Raw genomic sequence first — 19,178 nt, forward strand, 5'->3', positions numbered from 1 at the left:
CCTACTAGGTGATGGATGTGGGCAATTTTTACATGATTTCTTTTCCTCTGGCTTTGCAGCACGCACGCATCACAAAGTGGGGTTCGTTTATACTAGGGTGATGTGTTGAACTTGATTCTATCAAACTTTCTTTGAGAATGTTCATACTTTCTATAAGAAGATTTTTTTTCCGTTGTTTCAGTGCTTTAAAATACGCATCACACACACAAACATACACACCAAAACACACGCCAACACACACATCACAAACACAAATGTCTTTAAAAAAAATGCAACAACTACACAGCAGCATTCCATCCCCCCAGATTGCTGATCAAACATGTAAATGCCTAACCCTTGACCCAGGAGACAGAAATTAAAGGACAGATTGCAGAGAGTGAATGCTGCTATTTTCTCTGATTGGCAATAAGGCCTTCCAGACATAAAAGCACTCCAACCACATCTGGATTACTGTTAAGAAGAAGGGGTGTGTGGGGGGGTGGGGGGGTGGAGCGCTTCTGGGAAACTAAAATGGCAGGGGACGTAAATGGGAGGACACACAAGAGGAGGACTGAACGAGGGAAGTACACAGAGAGAGCGGCCGGCAGCACAAAGAGATGAAGAGGACCCATATTGCTCTGTTACACAAAAGTTTATCCAACGCAGAACAAACGTCTCTTTTCTTGTGCCTCTCGCTCTGGCAGTGCCATGCCGAGTTGTTTTATCTTGTCCCATAAACAGATATTTATACTACGGCTATTTGACATATATTTACAACAAATCTCCTTGGCTATAAAATTATATGCGGTAGGATGCACACTTTTAAAATATATATACATATGTATATAAAATACAGCAGATAGACAAATCTCTGCCTCTCTGATGTTGCATAATTATGTGCTTTTATGAGAACAAATAGGACATAGGTATGCTCACAAAAGGCTGATGGCATGTACAGTACTAAAGTAAGTGCTTGAGACTCTTTCTTTTTCAGATACACTGATCTGAGAACAGATTAACTCACTGACTCTACTTGTGCTCACCGTAGGAGAAAGGCAGAGAGAAGCAGACAAGTGCACAGACAGACAGACAGACAGACAGACAGGCAGATAGACAGGCAGGTAGACAGAGGAGTCTGAGAGAAAGACCCCTGACAAACCCATTTCAATACAACCAGAGTTTTAAAAACAACATCCAATGATTACCAGCCTCCCGTCCCAGGAGTTTCCTCCAAGTTCTCTCCTGCCATAGGCTGTCCAACATGGTGTCTCTTCCTCTGGAGTCCCCAGCCAAAGCTGAGTGTGGAGTGCACGCTATCCAATCACACTCTTGCTGTGGCCGTGGTCACTGTCCAATCAGGCTCACTCATCTGGTCCTGGATGAAGCAGATGTGGCCTGTGTCCACAACACAACCCCCCCACCCCCCACCGCTCCCTTCCGCCGCAACCCCCCCGCCTCAGGGCTCACACATAATGACCGAGCTATGTTTTTGTTTCCACGACGACCTAAAACAACCCAGGAGTCTCTCTCGCTCTCTCTCCCTCTGTGTGGAGTTATGGGACAGCAGAATGTCTCCAGGAGGCTGGGGAGCACCAGCAGGAGACGTTTGTCAAGAGCCATTGTGTCTGAGGCTGCTGGCAGGACACTGTTACAGAGGGCTGCACTCCATTGTCTTTTCCTCTCATATCTTCAGGCTTTCCTTGAATTCTCTTGTTCTATCTGTCTTCCAGAACGTTCCTTCCTTTCTCAACCCCTCCTTCACCATGGTCTTACTTGCTCACTTACTTTAGGTCTTTTCCATTCGTCCACATCATTTCATTGTCTTAATTCCTTCCTTCCTTCCTTCCTTCGTTTCTCTCTCTCTTTCTTTCTTTCTATCTCTCCCTCCCTTTCGGTCCCTCTCAGTCCCTGTCTCCCCCCCCACTCCACTCAGTGTTTTTTGCAGGTGTACACCTCCTCCTCTCGGAGGCAGGTCTGGCACTCCACGTGGCAGCACCAGCGCACCTGGCAGTGGCAGGAGAGGGTGGTGAGGCGCAGCGCCGTGTTGTAGCCGCGCCCGCAGCACAGGCTGCTGCAGCTGGTGTCCTTGGCGCACGGCCGGCCCGCCGTGCCCAGCGAGTAACGCGATGGCCGGCAGAAGCTGGGCGACTCCTCCAGGTAGACCAGCTCGGTGGGCCGCGCCCGGGGCGTCACCGCCGCACTACTGGGCCCACCGGCGGCGACGGAGCCGGGGGAGGTGGACGTGTACCTCCGGGGCCCGCCGGCGAGCTCCACCTCCCCGGTGGCGGCGTTGGTGACGCTGAGCACGCGCACGGCCGTGTCGTAGCGGTACTTGAGCAGGCGGCCCGTGTCGTGGAAGGGGGACAGCTGCTTCCAGCAGGTGCGGACGGCGCAGGAGCCCGACACGCCGTGGCACTTGCAGGTGGTCTTCAGGCCACTCTTCACCGCCTGTGCCACAGAGGGGGTAGAGGTCAGGGGTCAAAGTGTAAAACAATGAATGGAGGAGTGGAGACAGAGACGAAAACTGCAGAAATAAATATCGCTGAAAACTTTATGGAACAAAAGTGTGGGAAAGAAAAACGGGGTGGGAGTAAAAGGAGGGAAGGAAAGAAAAAATGAGAGGCAGATGCATAGAGGAGCGAGAAAGAGAAAGAGGGAAAGAGAGAGAGAGAGAGGGAGGGAGAGGCATGTCAGTTTCATCACCCTGATTCATTAACACAAGTCTTATCTTAGGTGCCGATCAGGACACTGCTAACACGTTTCCTGTGGTGTGTGTGTGTGTGTGTGTGTATGTGTGTGTGTGTGTGTGTGTGTCTGTGTCTGTGTGTGTGTATCCAGTAGGATTTTGGGTGGATGCACTGTGAGCTTTTACCTTGTGTGTGTGTGAGTGTGTGTGTGTCGTTAGTGTGATGGATGGTGGGGTGGAGAAGGACGCCTAATCTGCCGTATTTCATGCACCTCTGACCTCCCAACAGTGCCTGGGGATCCACGCGCTATGTGTTCAGACGAGTCCAGCGGATCTCTCCCTGTCTTTATTTCTCCTTAACCCCCCATCACTGTCTCACATCACTGTCTCTCACCTCCTCCCTCCTCTCTCTCTCTCTCTCTCTCTCTCTCTCTCTCTCTTCAAACCCACTCTACACGTCTCTTCCAGTCCTACCTGTTCTATAGGACATTTTCACTCTTCTGCTGATCTGCCACTTTTGTATTCAAATTTGTTTATGACTTTGTTTCTCTCTCTCTCTCTCGCTCTTCTCTATCGGTCTGTCTCTCTCTCTACCGCTGTATTTAAGATGCCCTGTCTGCCCTCTTCTCTAGCTGTCTGTCTCTCTCTCCCTACCGCTGTATTTAAGATGCGCTGTCTTCCCTCTTCTCTATCTGTCTGTCTCTCTCTCTCTCTACCGCTGTATTTAAGATGCCCTGTCTTCCCTCTTCTCTAGCTGTCTGTCTCTCTCTCCCTACCGCTGTATTTAAGATGCCCTGTCTTCCCTCTTCTCTAGCTGTCTGTCTCTCTCTCTCTACCGCTGTATTTAAGATGCCCTGTCTGCACTCTGCTCCCTGCCTTCTCATGTGGAAAATGACGATAAGTTTTTCTCACAGCTGAAGAGGCAGTGTTGGGAGGGGTAGGTGCCTCTAGTCAAAAGTTCACCCTGGGTGGACCTTGGCTAAGAGAGATAATGGGGAAAGGCAGAGAAAGAAAAGAGAAAGAGAGAGAGAGAGAGAAGGAGAGATGAAGAAGAAAAGGCAAAAGGAGAGGAAGACAAGGAGAGAGACAGACAGAGAAGAAGAGCGAGGTCATGATGGAGCTGAATCGGGTGATAGGGCAACCAGAGGCAGGGTGGGGGTTGTGGTGCCTCCGCTCAGTCCTGCCCCACGCAGGTATGAGCCCCCCAGGGTTGATGAGAGACAGGTAAATGGGTGAAGATAGGAGGGGTGAGAGGAGAGGGTGGGGGGGGGGGGGGGGTAGTGCAGGGGGTACGGGGAAGACATCATACTCCTTTGACTTGTTTTTCTTACCATTCCTGGCCCTAGGTGTTCAGCAGCACTACAGGGCCTCAAAGAGATTGAGATAAAGCAGTTCAAAGTTTATCCTTCTCTTCCTCTCTCTCCATCTCCAGCGCTCGCTCTCTCTCTCTCTCCCTCTCTGTCTCTCTCAGAGAGGACAGCCCGGGGCTGGCTGTCTCCTGGTTACCGTGCTGTTATGAGGATTTATGATTTTCCTGAGTGGTGCAGCGGCTGTGGTGGTGGCATGCAGGGCATACAGAATGCGGAAAAAATGCTACTATATTACAGAGGCTTTATAATCGCTCAAAAAGGGAGACCTCTAATTTACAGTGGGCCCCCACTGCAAGCGCTGTCACGCCTGGGCAGACACCGGGGGGGCCACCTGGCTCCACAGATCCGACTCTCGCCTGCCCGCCTCAGCCCAGGCAAAGCCTGCCAGCCTCAGCCCCTCTGGGCTCCAGACAACCCATCTCCCCATGGAGACACAAGAGGCGACTAAACTCCCAGAGAACACCCCCTTGAGAACTGTCTTTAGCTGAAACTACAGTGAGACTGATCTCAGGCATGGGTGAGGCTAATTCAGCTTTAAAAAACTCCTATTTTGACCACCTGTTAACATAAACTTTTCTAAATATATACTGGTCAGATGTCTTGTAGGGCATATTATATCAATGTGTGTGTATGTGTGTGTGTGTGCATTTGTGTGTGTGTGCATTTGTGTGTGTGTGTGTGTGTGTGTGTGTGTGTGTGTGTGTGTGTGTGTGTGTGTGTGTGTGTGTGTGTGTGTAACTGAGAAAGGGGAAAAGAGTGCAGCATGACTGACCCGAATCCCCACATTGATATTATGGGAGTCGATGTGGGCCCGCAAGTCCTTGCTGACCCGCTTCTGGCCCAGGAACTTCTTGAGGAACTTGGTGCTGTACTTCAAATTATCCCCACAGACGCCCCACTGCCAGGCCTCGCGGTGCTGCAGGCCGGGCGAGTCGTCGCACGTGCAGCGCTCCATGCGCCCTGAGCTGCAGGCTTTCGCCAGTGCGTGCGATAACGCCGCGGAAGACACAGCCAGGAGGAACGCAGTCTCCTTGAAACCTGTGAAAAATATTATTAAAAGATCTTATTAATATCTTCCAAACGCGCTTATTTCTTACACATTTTCACAAACATTTATTGGTCACTATTGAATGAATAGTCTTAATTAATATGATACTATTTGGACTAGGGTACAATAGCCCGGACCAATTATGTGGCAAAGGCTGTAGTTTCAAAAAATATAGGCCTACTGGCCACAGTGGTTGCTGCTATTATTTAAATAATTTTTTCAGCGCATGTACTGCTACTTTTTCAATTAAATGTTAAGTGCTTTATTTCACGATGACTTAACCATAATCCCCTCCGACCTCACAGCGCGGGTTTAAAGTCGTTGTTTGCTCAGCCCAGAGCCGTCACCGGGGTGTATTTTGATCCAATTAATTACTATTTTGACTAGGAAGGGATTTTTCTCAGATGAAAGCTAGCAATCACACCGCCCTTTTCCTCTGAGAACTGGGCGCTCTTCCGCGAGATAAAAATATCTCCCGCGGCCCCGCGAGGCCCCACCACACAGGGATTCCTGCCTTCCCAAGTCCCTCATTACCGGCATGCTGACCTGCACATGGCTTTACGGTTCCCAGCCCAAGATTGGGCACATGAAAGATGTAAGAAATATTTCGGTTAAGTTAGCCTGAACTGATCACCATTCAAGCCGGCGGTTATTTCTGAATAAACAGTAAACGTTTGAAGATTTAGGCTAAATTAGAAAGAGTTGTTCTTCAGGTTTGATGTTATTTCCAAATTCCTTGAAAAAGAGGGTGCATTTTATTTAGTTTTTCAATACAATGAATGTAATTCTTACTTCTTTTTAGGAGGCTGCCACGGCCGTCCATGCTGCAGTTCCATCGCTCATTACGGAACTGGTACCGACACTCCATGAGGCTGAGGCGAACCGACTCTCTTAAAGTCTCCGCCAGCCCAGGCTCCCGGCGACACAAGCGCTTCTGTCGACGGGTCAAGCTCAGCTGTTCACATTGTTTCAGATGCGCTTTGCCCGATGGGGGATCACTGGAGAAGGGACCAGGCAGAAAGATCAAGGGTTCCCGGCCTGTCAGCCTTGAGATAAAAGAAAGAAAGAAAGAAAGAAAGAAAGAAGTGATTTTAGATACGATGTGTTGCTATTTTTTCCCGTGCGTAATCCATTTAATAGGGGCTTCATATTTGTTGTTCTGAAAATAATATATAGCCTGTCTTGTATTATTCACAACGAGTGGTCTTGATATATGTACACAACGTTAGCGGTTGTAACACCAAGACATAAGAGGCTGAATATAATAAAGTCATGACAATAAAACACATATTGAACATCGAATTAGCATTGGTGCTATTATTCCTATAATTTAGATATTTGAGTATAGACATAACGTCAATAATCTACACCTGAGCTACCAGTCGATCAGCTTTACACAATATACTGTGGAGGGTTTGTTACAGAATATAATGTTACGGGAATTCAGCACTCTGACCACGTGCCTGGTAGTTTTAATGACCAGGTAAGCGCGGGCACTGGGGCAGTGCCAAACCCAAACATCACGGCCGAAGGAAGACATCTGGTTGCAGCGAGGGAACGCGGTTGGGCAACCTTGCAAAGGATTGTGAGATCAGTTTCTACTACCAGTAGAACACTGACACTGTGAGTATTAGGACGATAGTCGTAATTCACGATCCTAAATTGTCTGGATAAATTAACAAATGGAATAGCCCATGTTGGGTTGTTTAAATCCTTTCTGTGCAGCGCAAAACACCCAACAACAACAACCAACATCACTAGTACAAAGTCAGAAGTTACAGTTACCATCAGTCCAACAGCCCGATCATCGGTATTATGTTATACACCTTCTATCAACTTTTTAAATGATTTTAAATAATGAAAACAAATCGTCCATTGCGCGCGCAATTGCGCAAAGCTACCCAAATGCGTAAAAGCAATCAAACCCAGCTTCATATGCTTTAAACAATATGAAAAACAAAAGACTTTAGGATATACCATTAAACCATCGAAGGCTGGTATGGTAATAGGCTATCTGTGTCTACATGACCAGGACAGGACAGAGCCATTCATTTGGATAATCATGAATAAAGCGGCTGACCCGAAGTAGGCGGCCGTGTGGGAGAGAAAGACGCAGATTGCGGTGAGGCGCAACAGGCAGGCGGTCCGTCGGAGCCCGGTGCACATGATGACGGATCGGCGCTGCTCTTCATCTCGCTGTCTGTCCGCTGGAGAGTCAGTCGAAAAGGCCAGCAAAGCTTTTTAAAGAACCATGCACAAGCTTCACCCCTACAGCAGGCGCGGTCCCGAGGGGGCGAGGCCTCTAGGGACCGCGTCATTCTCTCATTGGACTCCCTGTTGCTGTGCTCAGAGAACCCCTACCCACATCCCACTTGCTTTGGATGGGAGGCGCAGAGGAGGAACGGTTTTGCCTACATGTTGGCATCTCACATTCATTTTGCCCACCTGTTGTATATTGAAGATAGGAAATAACTTTATAAGTTCTGAGAGCTGTTATGCACTAAGTTATAACCTGACAATTATTTGTTAACTTTCTGTTATGCACAAAATATGAAAATGGTGATAGAACAAAGCTTCTGAGAGTCTGTTAAATTGAAAATAGTTCAAAGGTAAGGTAATGAAAGTGACCACAACATTATTGTTACAGGTCGCAGTGGTACTGTGCCAAGTAGTGAAATTCCAATTTAGGTTATCTGAAAATGTTGGTGGAATGCAAATCTTGTGCATCTGTGTATATTTGAGTCAGTTTGTGTGTTTGATTATGTGTGTGGGACTAGATGACTTGATTTCGGCCGTCCGCTGTTCTCCAAATGCTTCTGCCAATTAATCAGGCAAATAATGTATCTGACAGACAAACCAATTGGTAAATTTAAAAGTCAAATTTTGTATTGCATATTTTTGTCATTTGATTAATTGCTGTTTGTCATTTGATCAACTGAAATTTCATGGCGGAGTTCAAAGTCAAAAGGAGTCCCAAATGTGTGAAGTAATTTCCTGGGCTCTGCTGGGTGGAACAGCTCTGATGTCTGGGGAGAGGAGAGAGCCGTGAGTGCCAGAATTGCAAGTGTTGTGTGTGTGTGTGTGTGTGTGTGTGTGTGTTTGTGTGTGTGTGTGTGTGTGTGTGTGTGTATGAAAGTGTTAGTGAATGCATGAAGAAAAAGGGATATGTTATGTACTTGGAAATGGGGACTTAGTATGATGTGGGTGTTTGTGCCGTTTGTGTGAGTGTTTATATGTGTGTGCTTTTGTGTGTGTTTGTGTGCGTGTGTAGATAGATGTGTTTGTGTGTGTGTGTGTATGTGGATGTGTGTGAGGGTGGGAGTTGTGTGAGGGTGGGAGTTGTGTGATGGGGACAAAACAACTATGTCACCATCTGATTGTCATGTTGGTTACAACAGTTGATAAGGACAGTGCCAGTCTTCCAGTAATGTCTCCTTGTGATGGATGAAATGACACCAGCACATGGCACCACAAACTAAATCAACAGCCCTTTTCCAGTCATTGGAAAAGTTGTTTAAATTAAATATAAATTACATTGTGCTTCTAGGACCATACTACAGTAACGGAGCTCCTAGAATTATCATTTAGCTTTTCCTCAAAGCCTGTGTTGGTGTGAGCTATCAGATCCCGCTAGTCTATTTGTTTTTATTTTCACCTACTTATCCAGAATTAAGAACAATGATACGGCCTTAGTCTTCTCCTAATCCACTTCCTGTTTGAAAGATGTGGAAGATCTTGTTTATTCTTGGCACAGTGTTTACATTTGGTGGCTCCGGGCACCATTGACATCACCAGCACTTGGAATACTCCCTGTGCTCTTGTTTGGTTTCTGCCCTGTCACCACGCTGGCGATTGCGCATCTAATCACGACAGACATCTCCACCCATCTCTGCTTTTTCTCCTCTGACAGAGGCCATGGCAGAGGCATGGTGAGGTCATCGGCTCACTTTAGCCACGGCGCAGCGGAAAAAAGGGCAGTGGGAATGGGAAAAGATGGAACCATAGTGGCTTGTAAATATACATGCATAGACAGACACACACACAGGCATTATCGCCATCCCTTTCTCTCTCTCCCTCTCCCAGGGAAAGCACACAAAGAGTTTTGAATACAAAAAATATCAACTGCATATGTATGTAAAATAAGCTGTTCATGTCAGACAGTCAGTGACTAGTGAGGACATTATCTAATAGCAGCTGTTATCATGATTTACAAAAATGCATTTTAAGTAAAATATTATTGATTTTGTAACATTGTCCCTCAGATAGTGTGTGACATCATCATCTTATCATTGTAAGTGAAATAGGTTAATGTCACAAAGTTAAGCAAAAGGACTGATCTCCACCTAGTGGTGTGCCTTCAAACTGCACTAGACCAAATTGTGTAAAAAAAAAAGAAGCTTCTATGCTATGTGTGTGTGTGCCTCTTATAAATAATAAATAAGCTATTACACTTTCTAAGTCTGTGATGTGTGGAAGACTCGTTAAATTAAAGTTGTTCAGCTGATGTTTCTTGCACACCACATTAATGTGAGTGCAGGACCACCATCTGAGATAAAGAGCAGATAATAGTCATCATCAAAATTAACAACTGTAACTGTAACTGTCTGTTAATTGTAACATTTATAAGCTAAAGTGTTATTTAATTAAAACAACATAAGTGTTAGGGCAACTTCACATTGGACCTGTAATGGAAACACTATCTTAGTTAAAAACAAGTCCTATAATGCCCTTTGCTGTTATAGCTACAAAAGGCTATATGCAGGATTTTTACCACTTTTTTTGAAGTAGCCTATGTTTTATTTGTAACTACTTTATAGGGATCATCTTCGAATATCATGGTATATCATGTGAAGGGCAGTCATTCCCACTAGCCGCCCAGGCTATCCTTTGGTCTGGGTCTAAAGCCCTTGCGAAAATATACGAAAGCCTTTCACAACACAATGTTGCCAACTCTATAGGAAAAATACACAAATTAGCATACTAGCAAACTTTTATCAGTATCAACTCTGCTGTTATTGGTGTTTGCAAGTCTTTTCCATGCCTTTAGATAGCGCGCTAATTTTAGACTTCATGCGAGGATCCGGATGCTGATTTTACTTCCGTTCAGTAGTTGTGATGACGTTGCTCGTGATCCCTACTCAACAAACCGGTTTGATTTGTTACTAATTGAGACAACACCTGCAATATGTGACACCCATAATGGTGACACCGCCAGCACAGCAAGAATGACTTGTTGGTTTAATTTCAGTATCCGCCACGGGCCGGAAACACTAGAGAGCCGGGGCGGGTACCGGTTACCGCGTTGGGCTGACCCTCGTATCATTTTAGCAGATTCGAGGGACTCTTATCTGCTTGTCTGGTCACCTGCGCAAGCTAGTAGAACTTCCCTGATAGGCTAGACGTCGTGGTGGGCGTGTGTAACTTTTCACTATGGACAACGCCATTGGTCCAGATTTGAAGATGGGCAAGGCCCATGACGCGGCTGTCTTTAGACCTGTGAAAGACGCCATTTTGTCGTTAGCGGAGAAGAGGAGTTAAGAGAATTATCCAGAAACCGCGTCTAAAAGGTACTTAACATGTATTTTCTTAAACGCTCATTTGCATAGCACCAACAGCTTCATCTATTCGACATTTTTAAAGTGGTAATGATAGCACGGTGCCTAATATTGGTTAGGAAAGCGACGGAAGTTAACGTAACGTTAGCTAGCCAGGCATAGCGTAACGTTAACCATAGTAAACGTTTCATTCAAGCTAACGCTAGCTGGTTGATCTTGTAAGATTTACGTTAACGTCGTTATCAGGTGAAATTTCATGTTTGCGTCTTTAGACGTTGAGTCTATTTTTATGCTAATATAATTATTGATTAATAGACCAGGTTTGTGTTGTGGCTACTGCGGTGTTAACTGTTAGCTAACTAGCTAACCTTAGTGATGAGCCATTCCTTGCGGAACTGAGGAAGTCCTACTGGTTAACGTTTGCCAGGTGGAATGTTAATGTACTGTAGCTATCCCGTTAACTAACTCGATAATAACATTGTTAGCGTGTACTAACGTTAATCACTTGTAACTCGATTTAGCTAAGAAGCAAATTTCCAATAGTATTATTTATTGTCACAATGCTTAGCTTATTTAATAGCGGTGCCGTTAAACCCCCTGATCGTCAATGTTAGCCTCTATATTACCCTTACCCAACAGTATGATACTAGATAGGAATGTAGAGTAGGACTGGAGTATTTTAACTATGTTAATATGGCATGTGAACTAGCTAAACTAACAAGTAGAACTTCTAGCGAACGATATTTGTTTTGTCAAATGGCTTCCTCTTACATGTGGAAATGATGGCTAGTTGACTGCTAATCATCTGATGGTTGTCTTTCCAGTCTACGCGAAATGAGCTTGATAACTTGTTGAGTGGTAAACGTTAAATGTATATACAAATTAGAGCTTCGCTTGCAACCGATTCCTATAGATCAAGTTCGTCTTGGAGAACCCGACACGAGGCATTTGCTAATATTCTAGTTCTCTCGGTAAATCCTCTCACTTGAAACATCAGGGCCCTGAAGTTTTTGATTAACAGTTGGCTGACTTATGTATTCACCTCTAAATGCTGGTGCGCATTAGCCTAGTCATGGTGACCCCTTGTTGCTTGATGTATCTCCATTATTTGCCATTACACACGCTCAAGCCAAGTGGCATTGTTAACTCCAGCGGAACTGACTCACATCGAGGTCAATAGAGCCCATTCGTTTCAGCCGCTCAAACGGTAACATGAGCAGGAGCAGTTTTTGAAAACACTGCACTGCTGAAAGGCCAGCTAGCCGAGAGATGATGATTTGTGCTCGATTGCCATCTCGTAAGTGTAGTTTGGAGCCATACCTCAACTTTAAAACACGTTGGTTTAATTTTCACAGTGAATAGAAACGACATTTTATGTAATAACAGTATGAACCATGTTTGACCTGTCCATATATTTAGAGGCAAGTATGTCTCCAGTGTGTACTTTGCAAACTGTGGCTGAGAAGACTTGAGTAGGGTGTAAAACACCATCTGATCTTTATGGATAAGGAGAACAAAGTGGTCATGTGACAGGGTCTTTTATTTTTCCTTAAGGTGGAAGATGTCCAGTTATCTATTGGTCCACTCCACAGGTTCAGCCTTAGGTCCTGATGACTGCAGGAATCAAGCAGAGACTGGTTGTAGCTTCCCTGATGAGCTCTGTCATTCATTCATGTAGGCAGGGATGGCCCTAAATATGTAACGGGAGCAATTAGTAATCCAACTCTCCACAGAGCAAAAACCCTTTGAGAACAGAGGGAGGGGAGCAGAAGGTGCTGGAACAATAGCCCATGGTGATGATGACCGTAGAAAGGGTTGCTGGGGTAATGTGTGCGTGGCCAAGATGTTGGAGGAGCTTCATAAGGAGCCAGGACTGTCGAATTCTCAACTGTGAATTATTAATCTGTTTGGGTGGTGCTGAATAATTCACACGACTGGTGTGCGTAGGCCGCGCAGTGTGGGTATGAAACGTGCCAGTAGTGGTCTGGCATTAATGGAGTGGAGCATCTGGATTTGGAGTACGGGTTGGAACTGTTTGGAGGAGAAATGGACTTAAGTGGTGTGAGTGCACCCACTGCTAAGAGTTTTACAAACTTGTTGTAAAATTCCTAAATTGTAGTGTTAGCATGGTACTGTTTGTTTGGTATCAATAGAGGTATGTGCGGCCCTCCAATACATGTGCTCTGCCTGCACATGCACACCATGCCGACATTATCATTCCTGGAGCCACAGGGGAGTTGGCTCTCTAGTGAACTCTGTAATCAAGCTCCCGACTTCCATGTGATGACGCTTGTTTCTCCCTTATGTACACACGCCGCAGCTGTGTGACTGGTTCCTAAACAGCCCACAGCCTATGTGGGGAGTGGGTGTGATTTAAGGCAGCACTTCCTCATAGTTGCAGCACACACACACACACACGTGTGCACTCAATGCAGAACAGATGTTGGGTCAGGTGGTACATCTGACCGATGTCATCTTGGAAACCTCAGAGCTCTGATTTCTGGAGTGTGTTGCAACACCTCTCTGATTTATTTTCGCCTCAGAACAGGTGATGTTTGTGAGAGTGTGGTGTAATCCCAGTCTTATTTTGCAGCTAACGCGTGTGTGTTTTACCCACAGACATCATGTGCTTTGAGCCGTCAGAGGGCTGTAGCTCCCAGTGTCATTGCAGTAGGCCTGGTTCTCTTGCACTTTTATAATGCTCTGTACTTGGTGTATCATCTTGTGGATTAGATGCATTATTGTTTATCCTCTGTGAGATCTCTGCAGACACCGATTAAGTGTGTTTTAGCCCTCGCTCTCCTCATGAGAGTGTGGTCCCCCCCGGACCTCAGTTTCGCTCGCTCAGTCTGTTTGTGTGTCCATCTTGCTATAATGGTATGTATTTCTCTTTTAGCCTCTGGTGTAGGCTGATCACTTCTTCTCCTCCCTCTTCTCCATCTCCCTGATTAATTCAGTGGGTTGCTGGCTCCTGTAACCGCCTGCTCAGGTGTAGTGTTACCTGCCTGGTCTGCTGCTCAGCTCCTGGCAGGCGTGCACACTTCCCACATCACTGACCTCTTTGTCTGCCTGGCTCTCCCTCCCCTCCCCCTACCAACTCCCTTATCTTTCCTCCACTCCCCCTCTCCATCACCCTCAGGGAACTGCTTACCGCCTGACCTGTATCACCAGTAGCTGTGTTTACCTCAGGGCATATGTGTATGTGAGGGTAGGGGTGGCTACAGTGGTCTGCCCTGAGTCTGCCATGGGTTTCCACTGTGTTAAGGCCTACTGTGGACAAGTTTATTTGGAAATATTGGCAAGTGCTGATATTCACTTTTTTTAAAAATCCTTTGTCCTTATATTCACATGTGCACTAGTAAATTATGTGCATGAAATAAAGCTGATGGAGGTGACTCTAGTGGTTTTTGTTGCCATTAGAAAGGTCACTACAATGGATTAGACATATCTGCATGCAGCCCCTTTATGTGATGTGTTAAAGTATCTCAAACCGCTTTGATCCTGGAGCTAGTGGGTGGCCTCTGAAGCTTAGTCAGCCAGTTTCTGCATCTATTGTCTATAGTGCAATACATTGTGAAGTTAATATTTTCACCGCAGCCCAACACAATGTTTGAAGGGGTTTTGGATTGAAATCATGTTACCAGCCTGGTACTGGTCAGAGTGACCAATACAATGGTAGTAAATGCAAGCAAGGCACACCTGTTTTTGTAAAGAGGTGCCTCTGAAACTTGCCAATGGAAGTTCAGGCTGAATCTAAAATTGATTTGCTGAGTAGAAATGGACAAGTTATTTTAAGGCCGATTCACACCAAAGATTTGCGACGATATGACACCGTTGCAGAACTTCCCAGAGACAAGTTGCAGTGGTGTGAATTAATCGCTGCAAGCCGTCAGATGCTGTTGCAGTAGATTTGTCGTGTCAAATCATAGTTGCAAGGTTTTAGAAGGCATGTACCTCATTGCTTTTGAGACATGTTGTGACATCTTATTTCATTTTGAAGAACACCGGTGTCTGTACAACATCAGTCAGAAAGCACTTGCTAACAGCCACAAAAACAAACGTAGTTCGACTTACTTTTAGCCAGTCAGCTAGTTGGTTAACTGACTTACTACAACGAATGGTGTGACAAAGGCATTGTTAGGGAAACGTTGGTGCTGTTTCAAGCCGCCAGCCCTGATTTTCAAATGCTTTGTTGCAGCAAGTTCCTGTTTTCAAGTAGTTGCAGCTGGTCTCGTCCCAAATCTTTGGTCTGAACTGGCCTTAACAGACCTCGGAGTATGAGAAGAGTAACTGAATGGGTATGGAGTAAATGACAAAACAACCCCCATCATAGTTATATTTAGTCTACAGTAGCCTATATTCACTCGTGATCTTATGTGGTGCAACCCTGGTCTACATGCAGCACCACTTTGCTATCTGTGTAGTGTATTTAGTGCATGTCGTTGGAGTCTGAGTCTGCGTACTGAGCTGTGTTTCTGTGTTTCTTCCTGACAGATCAGCCAAGATGGGGAACATGTTTGCAGGCCTGTTTAAGAACCTCTTTGGGAAGAAAGAGATGAGGATCCTCATGGTGGGCCTTGATGCTGCAGGGAAAACCACCATCCTCTACAAACTCAAGCTGGGAGAAATTGTCACCACCATCCCCACTATCGGTAGTTCTCTTTTCTATTACCTTTGAAAAAATAAATAGAAGATCTGTGTGTAAGTGTTTGAGTCTGAATGTTTCTGGAGGTGCAGGATTGTTGAGTGTTTCCTCTGACTGCTTGGTTGTGGCATTTCCACCTGCAGGCTTTAACGTAGAAACGGTGGAATACAAGAACATCAGTTTCACAGTGTGGGACGTGGGCGGTCAGGATAAGATCCGGCCCCTTTGGAGACACTACTTCCAGAACACACAGGGTAAGTAAGCAGCTCCTCCAGCGTCTCTCCCCTGTCTCTCTTCCCCCCCCCCCCTTCCTTTAACAACCTCTGGTATTAATTGAGTGTCTTTCTCTCTCTATCTATCTCAGGACTTATCTTCGTGGTGGACAGCAATGACAGGGAGCGAGTGAACGAGGCGCGGGAGGAGCTGACGCGCATGTTGGCTGAGGATGAGCTCAGAGACGCAGTGCTGCTGGTCTTCGCTAACAAACAGGTAAATGCGTGCATACATCAACACTTTCCTTTTACACCCAGCTTGGTGCTCACACACACACACACACACAACCCTGTCTGTGTAGACATTTGCACATATTAACACACCCAGGACATTCAGTCACTAGAGATATTCTCGTGCATGCATAAATAAATATGCTACATTATTGTGTACGTTCTGTTGCGTGTGTGTGTGGTTGTTGTGATGCTGAGTAATCTCTTCATAATGACACCGGACACGGTCTCCTCTCCCTCGTTCAGGACCTGCCCAACGCTATGAATGCGGCCGAGATCACAGATAAGCTGGGCCTGCACTCCCTGCGCCATCGCAACTGGTACATCCAGGCCACCTGCGCCACCAGCGGCGACGGCCTCTACGAGGGCCTGGACTGGCTCTCCAACCAGCTGAAGAACGCCAAATGATCCATTCCCCCAGCGGCGTCTGTTGTGTGCGCACGTCTCTGTGCGTGTCTGTGTGCATGTGTATTTGAGTGCGTGAGTGAGCGAGTGTGTGTGTGTGTGCGTGCGTTTGTCTCTGTGCAAGCAATGAGCGTGGCAGCATCGGCTGGAGCTCGTCTTAGTTCCCTCAGATCTTCATCATAGTCGCCCTCATCTTCGGTTCATTCACTCTGACTGCAGAGGTTCTGACCGTTGCTGCCTGTCTGCTCACACACTTCTATGTGTGTGGGAGTGAGTGTGTGTGTGTGCGTGCGTGCGTGTGCGTGCGTGTGTGTGCGTGTATCACTGAGCTGAGAGCGGTAGAGGCCTTGCTGTGCCTTTCATCAAAACACAACCCCAGACCCCCCCTCTCTCCTGAAGCCCCCCACTTATTTCAGCCCCCTGCCCCTCTTCTGGCAGAGCAGCAGGCACAATGTAGAAAGCTCAACCTGCCTACAGTCCGCTAAATAAAGACCTATTTCAAAACAGTCTGCCCAATCTGAAGGGGTGTCTCCCTTATGTGGGTTCGACTTCTACCTCCCGCCCCTAATCGGTCACCCATGTCGCGTTGGACAGACCCAGTCATCCCCTCTGCTCAATCTGTCTGCTCATCTCCTGCACGGTACTTGCTTTGACTGAAACGCCTGCAGGAGAGGAGGGTGGACTGCACATGGTCAGCTCCTTCACCCTCTAGTGGCGTCCGTTCCTCTACGACCATGGAACACTACCCGACCGACTCTTTCAATCTTAGTTTGTTTTCCCCCTGGGTCTGAGGTTTGTGTGTGTGTGTGTGTGCACAACAGGTCACTACACTGCCTCATTGATCAAGTGCTGTAGCTGTAGTCTTCTCTCCCCTCCTGTGTCTCTGAGAACGTCTCTGGGTTCTGAAGAAGGTAGGGAGGAAACACGCACACACAGCCTGTTGATGCGTTTGCTGGGTATGAGGTCATGAGCCGGGCCTCACGTCTTCATGTGTGGGCAGAGTGGGAGGTGAGTCGGAGGGGTGGGCTCTACGTACCGTTTCCTCTCTGAGATTTCCTCCTTTACTCTGCTTCTGTTCCGCTGAACGGTGGTTAGTTGAGCTGATTGGCTTTGAGCATGCTGTCTGAAGTGGGTGGTCTCTTGGTGCATTTGCTGATTGTGGGGATGGGGACAAGGCTGCTCCAATCCTTGCTCTGCTTCATTCCTTTGGGAAAGGGGTGGGGGTAGGGGTGAAACTCATGGCGTATCGCCCATCTCAGCCTCTGATCAGAGCCTTTCTTTCTTTCGTTTCAAACTAGTGTGATTCCACCTAATTCAAGATGTGGTGTTTATTTCCGTCTGGCCTTCAGACTTGCTCCTCTGCTGTAACCCCAGGTAGGCAGTGTTGGCCCTTGTGCTCTGCTGAGTCAGCCCCCCATTCTTACTGTTGGAGGGGCTCCCGGCCAGTTCCCGCTTACATGCATGCGACTCATTGCAGGAGATAGGATGCCCCGGAGAAGGTCGTCTGGGGTTCGTTTCTCTGCTCTCCCAGCGCGTCTCTGTCCCTCTCAAACGCATATACACACGCACGCGCATACACACACATACACACACACGTCAGCTTCAGGGTGATGGGCAGGTCAGCTCCAGCTCAGTGTTGCATCCCACTTTTTCTTTTCCTCCATCCCTCAAGTCAGGTGGCTACTCTCCCCCCCCTCCCCCAAGCCATCATCATAGTTACAGACACCAGCAGTGCGCCTTGGTCCCTCTCTCCAGGGCTTCAGATCCACACTCATTTAACTGACACAGAGATTACTTTCTTTCTCTCCTTCTCTTCCTATCTTTCTTTCTCTCAGTTTATTCCAAAGCCTCCTGCGAATGTCACAGAGACACTGTAAGCCCCCCCTCCCCCTCCCCTCCTTCATGTTCTGATTGAGCCCAAGGTCACGACCCAAACACTGACCTCTTGCAAGGGAAGGAGTGACCTTTCACCCTTTTTATATTCGTGCAACTGGACAGCAACAGTTCATGTTTGTGAATATTTTTTTCTTCTTTTCTCTGTATTTTGCAAGAAGCACCAATTGCAGCAAGTTTCAGTGTCTTTTGGCCTTTATCCTTTGATCCTATATGTAGATATATACACCTACTTTAGTGCAAAAAGAACATTCATTGACCTGGATGACGAGCTGCAGCATATATGGCAAGTCATTGACCTGTATATGAACTTGAGTATCAAAACTGTATTTTAGCAAGCTGATATACTTTAGCTACCCGTGTTCAGTTGTGAAGCTTTCATTTTGAGAATTTCTGTTGAAACAACTCAAGAAGGTGTGCATAATGTTTTGTTTTTTTCTCCTTTTTTCTTAAAATGGTTTCATGTTTTTAGCTTTTTTAACCCATCTTGTAACATCTGAGAAATGCACTATAATAAAGAGATCTATTACAAATACACTCATGTTTGACTGTTACCTTGTCTCTTTACTTTTTGATAATTTTGACTCAAATTGTCTTGGTGCTGCCCATAAGGAACCAAAGATTTGAATTGAAGTAATGAGTGTGAATGTAAGCGGGGTTTGGATGAAATGGGGAGATGAAACAAAATAAACTTGACAGGTTTTGTGTTGGAAGGGCATTATGTCTGAGGTAGCAGAAGCCCCAGCATACATACATAGTCTCTTTCAAGTACTGAAAGCTCTGGGATCAGGAATCAGGCAGTACCTAATGCATTCTGGTCAAATGCCATATAGATACAGTCAGTTGTTTTACGTTTGACGCAATCAAATTACACCTCTCCCTTCGGTGCTCATGCAACTTTGTTTCCCATTGACAGAGCCAGGACTACAAACTGAATAGTGTAGTTTGTTTTGGCAGAACAGAGAACAGGCAGCTAGAGGATAATGAGGAGCAATTTGATGAAAAGTGTCGTGGATTAGACTCGCAGACTGTGAGATGAACTCGACAACATACTCTTCCTTATGCTACAAAGTTGTATCTTCAACATTACTTCC

General features: G+C 46.3%; 2 protein-coding genes across 2 annotated transcripts in view; one reads left to right on the top strand and one right to left on the bottom strand.

Annotated features, from left to right (window-relative positions):
* Window positions 1–7,302, bottom strand: part of wnt9b (wingless-type MMTV integration site family, member 9B) — a 7,985-nt gene extending 683 nt beyond the window's left edge. The window contains exons 1-4 of the mRNA XM_012825673.3: window positions 7,164–7,302; window positions 5,876–6,129; window positions 4,808–5,073; window positions 1–2,427 (exon numbers count right to left, since the gene is read on the bottom strand). The exon at window positions 1–2,427 is cut by the window's left edge and continues 683 nt beyond it. Of these exons, the coding sequence (XP_012681127.1) occupies window positions 1,909–2,427; window positions 4,808–5,073; window positions 5,876–6,129; window positions 7,164–7,249 (1,125 nt within the window). The 5' untranslated portion in view covers window positions 7,250–7,302 and the 3' untranslated portion in view covers window positions 1–1,908. The remainder of the gene's footprint in view (window positions 2,428–4,807; window positions 5,074–5,875; window positions 6,130–7,163) is intronic.
* A 3,236-nt stretch (window positions 7,303–10,538) lies between these two features.
* Window positions 10,539–18,621, top strand: arf2a (ADP-ribosylation factor 2a). Its single transcript, XM_012825683.3, has 5 exons — window positions 10,539–10,650; window positions 15,133–15,290; window positions 15,427–15,537; window positions 15,648–15,772; window positions 16,033–18,621. Exons 2-5 carry the CDS (start codon window positions 15,143–15,145, stop codon window positions 16,192–16,194), a joined length of 546 nt encoding a protein of 181 aa, XP_012681137.1. The 5' UTR covers window positions 10,539–10,650; window positions 15,133–15,142; the 3' UTR covers window positions 16,195–18,621.
* The last annotated feature ends 557 nt before the right edge of the window (window positions 18,622–19,178 follow it).

Source organism: Clupea harengus, chromosome 1, assembly GCF_900700415.2.
Source record: "Clupea harengus chromosome 1, Ch_v2.0.2, whole genome shotgun sequence".
NCBI classification, from domain to species: Eukaryota; Metazoa; Chordata; class Actinopteri; order Clupeiformes; family Clupeidae; genus Clupea; species Clupea harengus.

Excerpts from the sequence above, each read along its gene's own strand:
- arf2a (XM_012825683.3), top strand. The coding sequence starts at position 15,143 with ATGGGGAACATGTTTGCAGGCCTGTTTAAGAACCTCTTTGGGAAGAAA. Across the intron at positions 15,291-15,426 it reads CACCACCATCCCCACTATCG|GCTTTAACGTAGAAACGGTG; the intron begins GTAGTTCTCTTT and ends TTCCACCTGCAG. Across the intron at positions 15,773-16,032 it reads TGGTCTTCGCTAACAAACAG|GACCTGCCCAACGCTATGAA; the intron begins GTAAATGCGTGC and ends TCCCTCGTTCAG.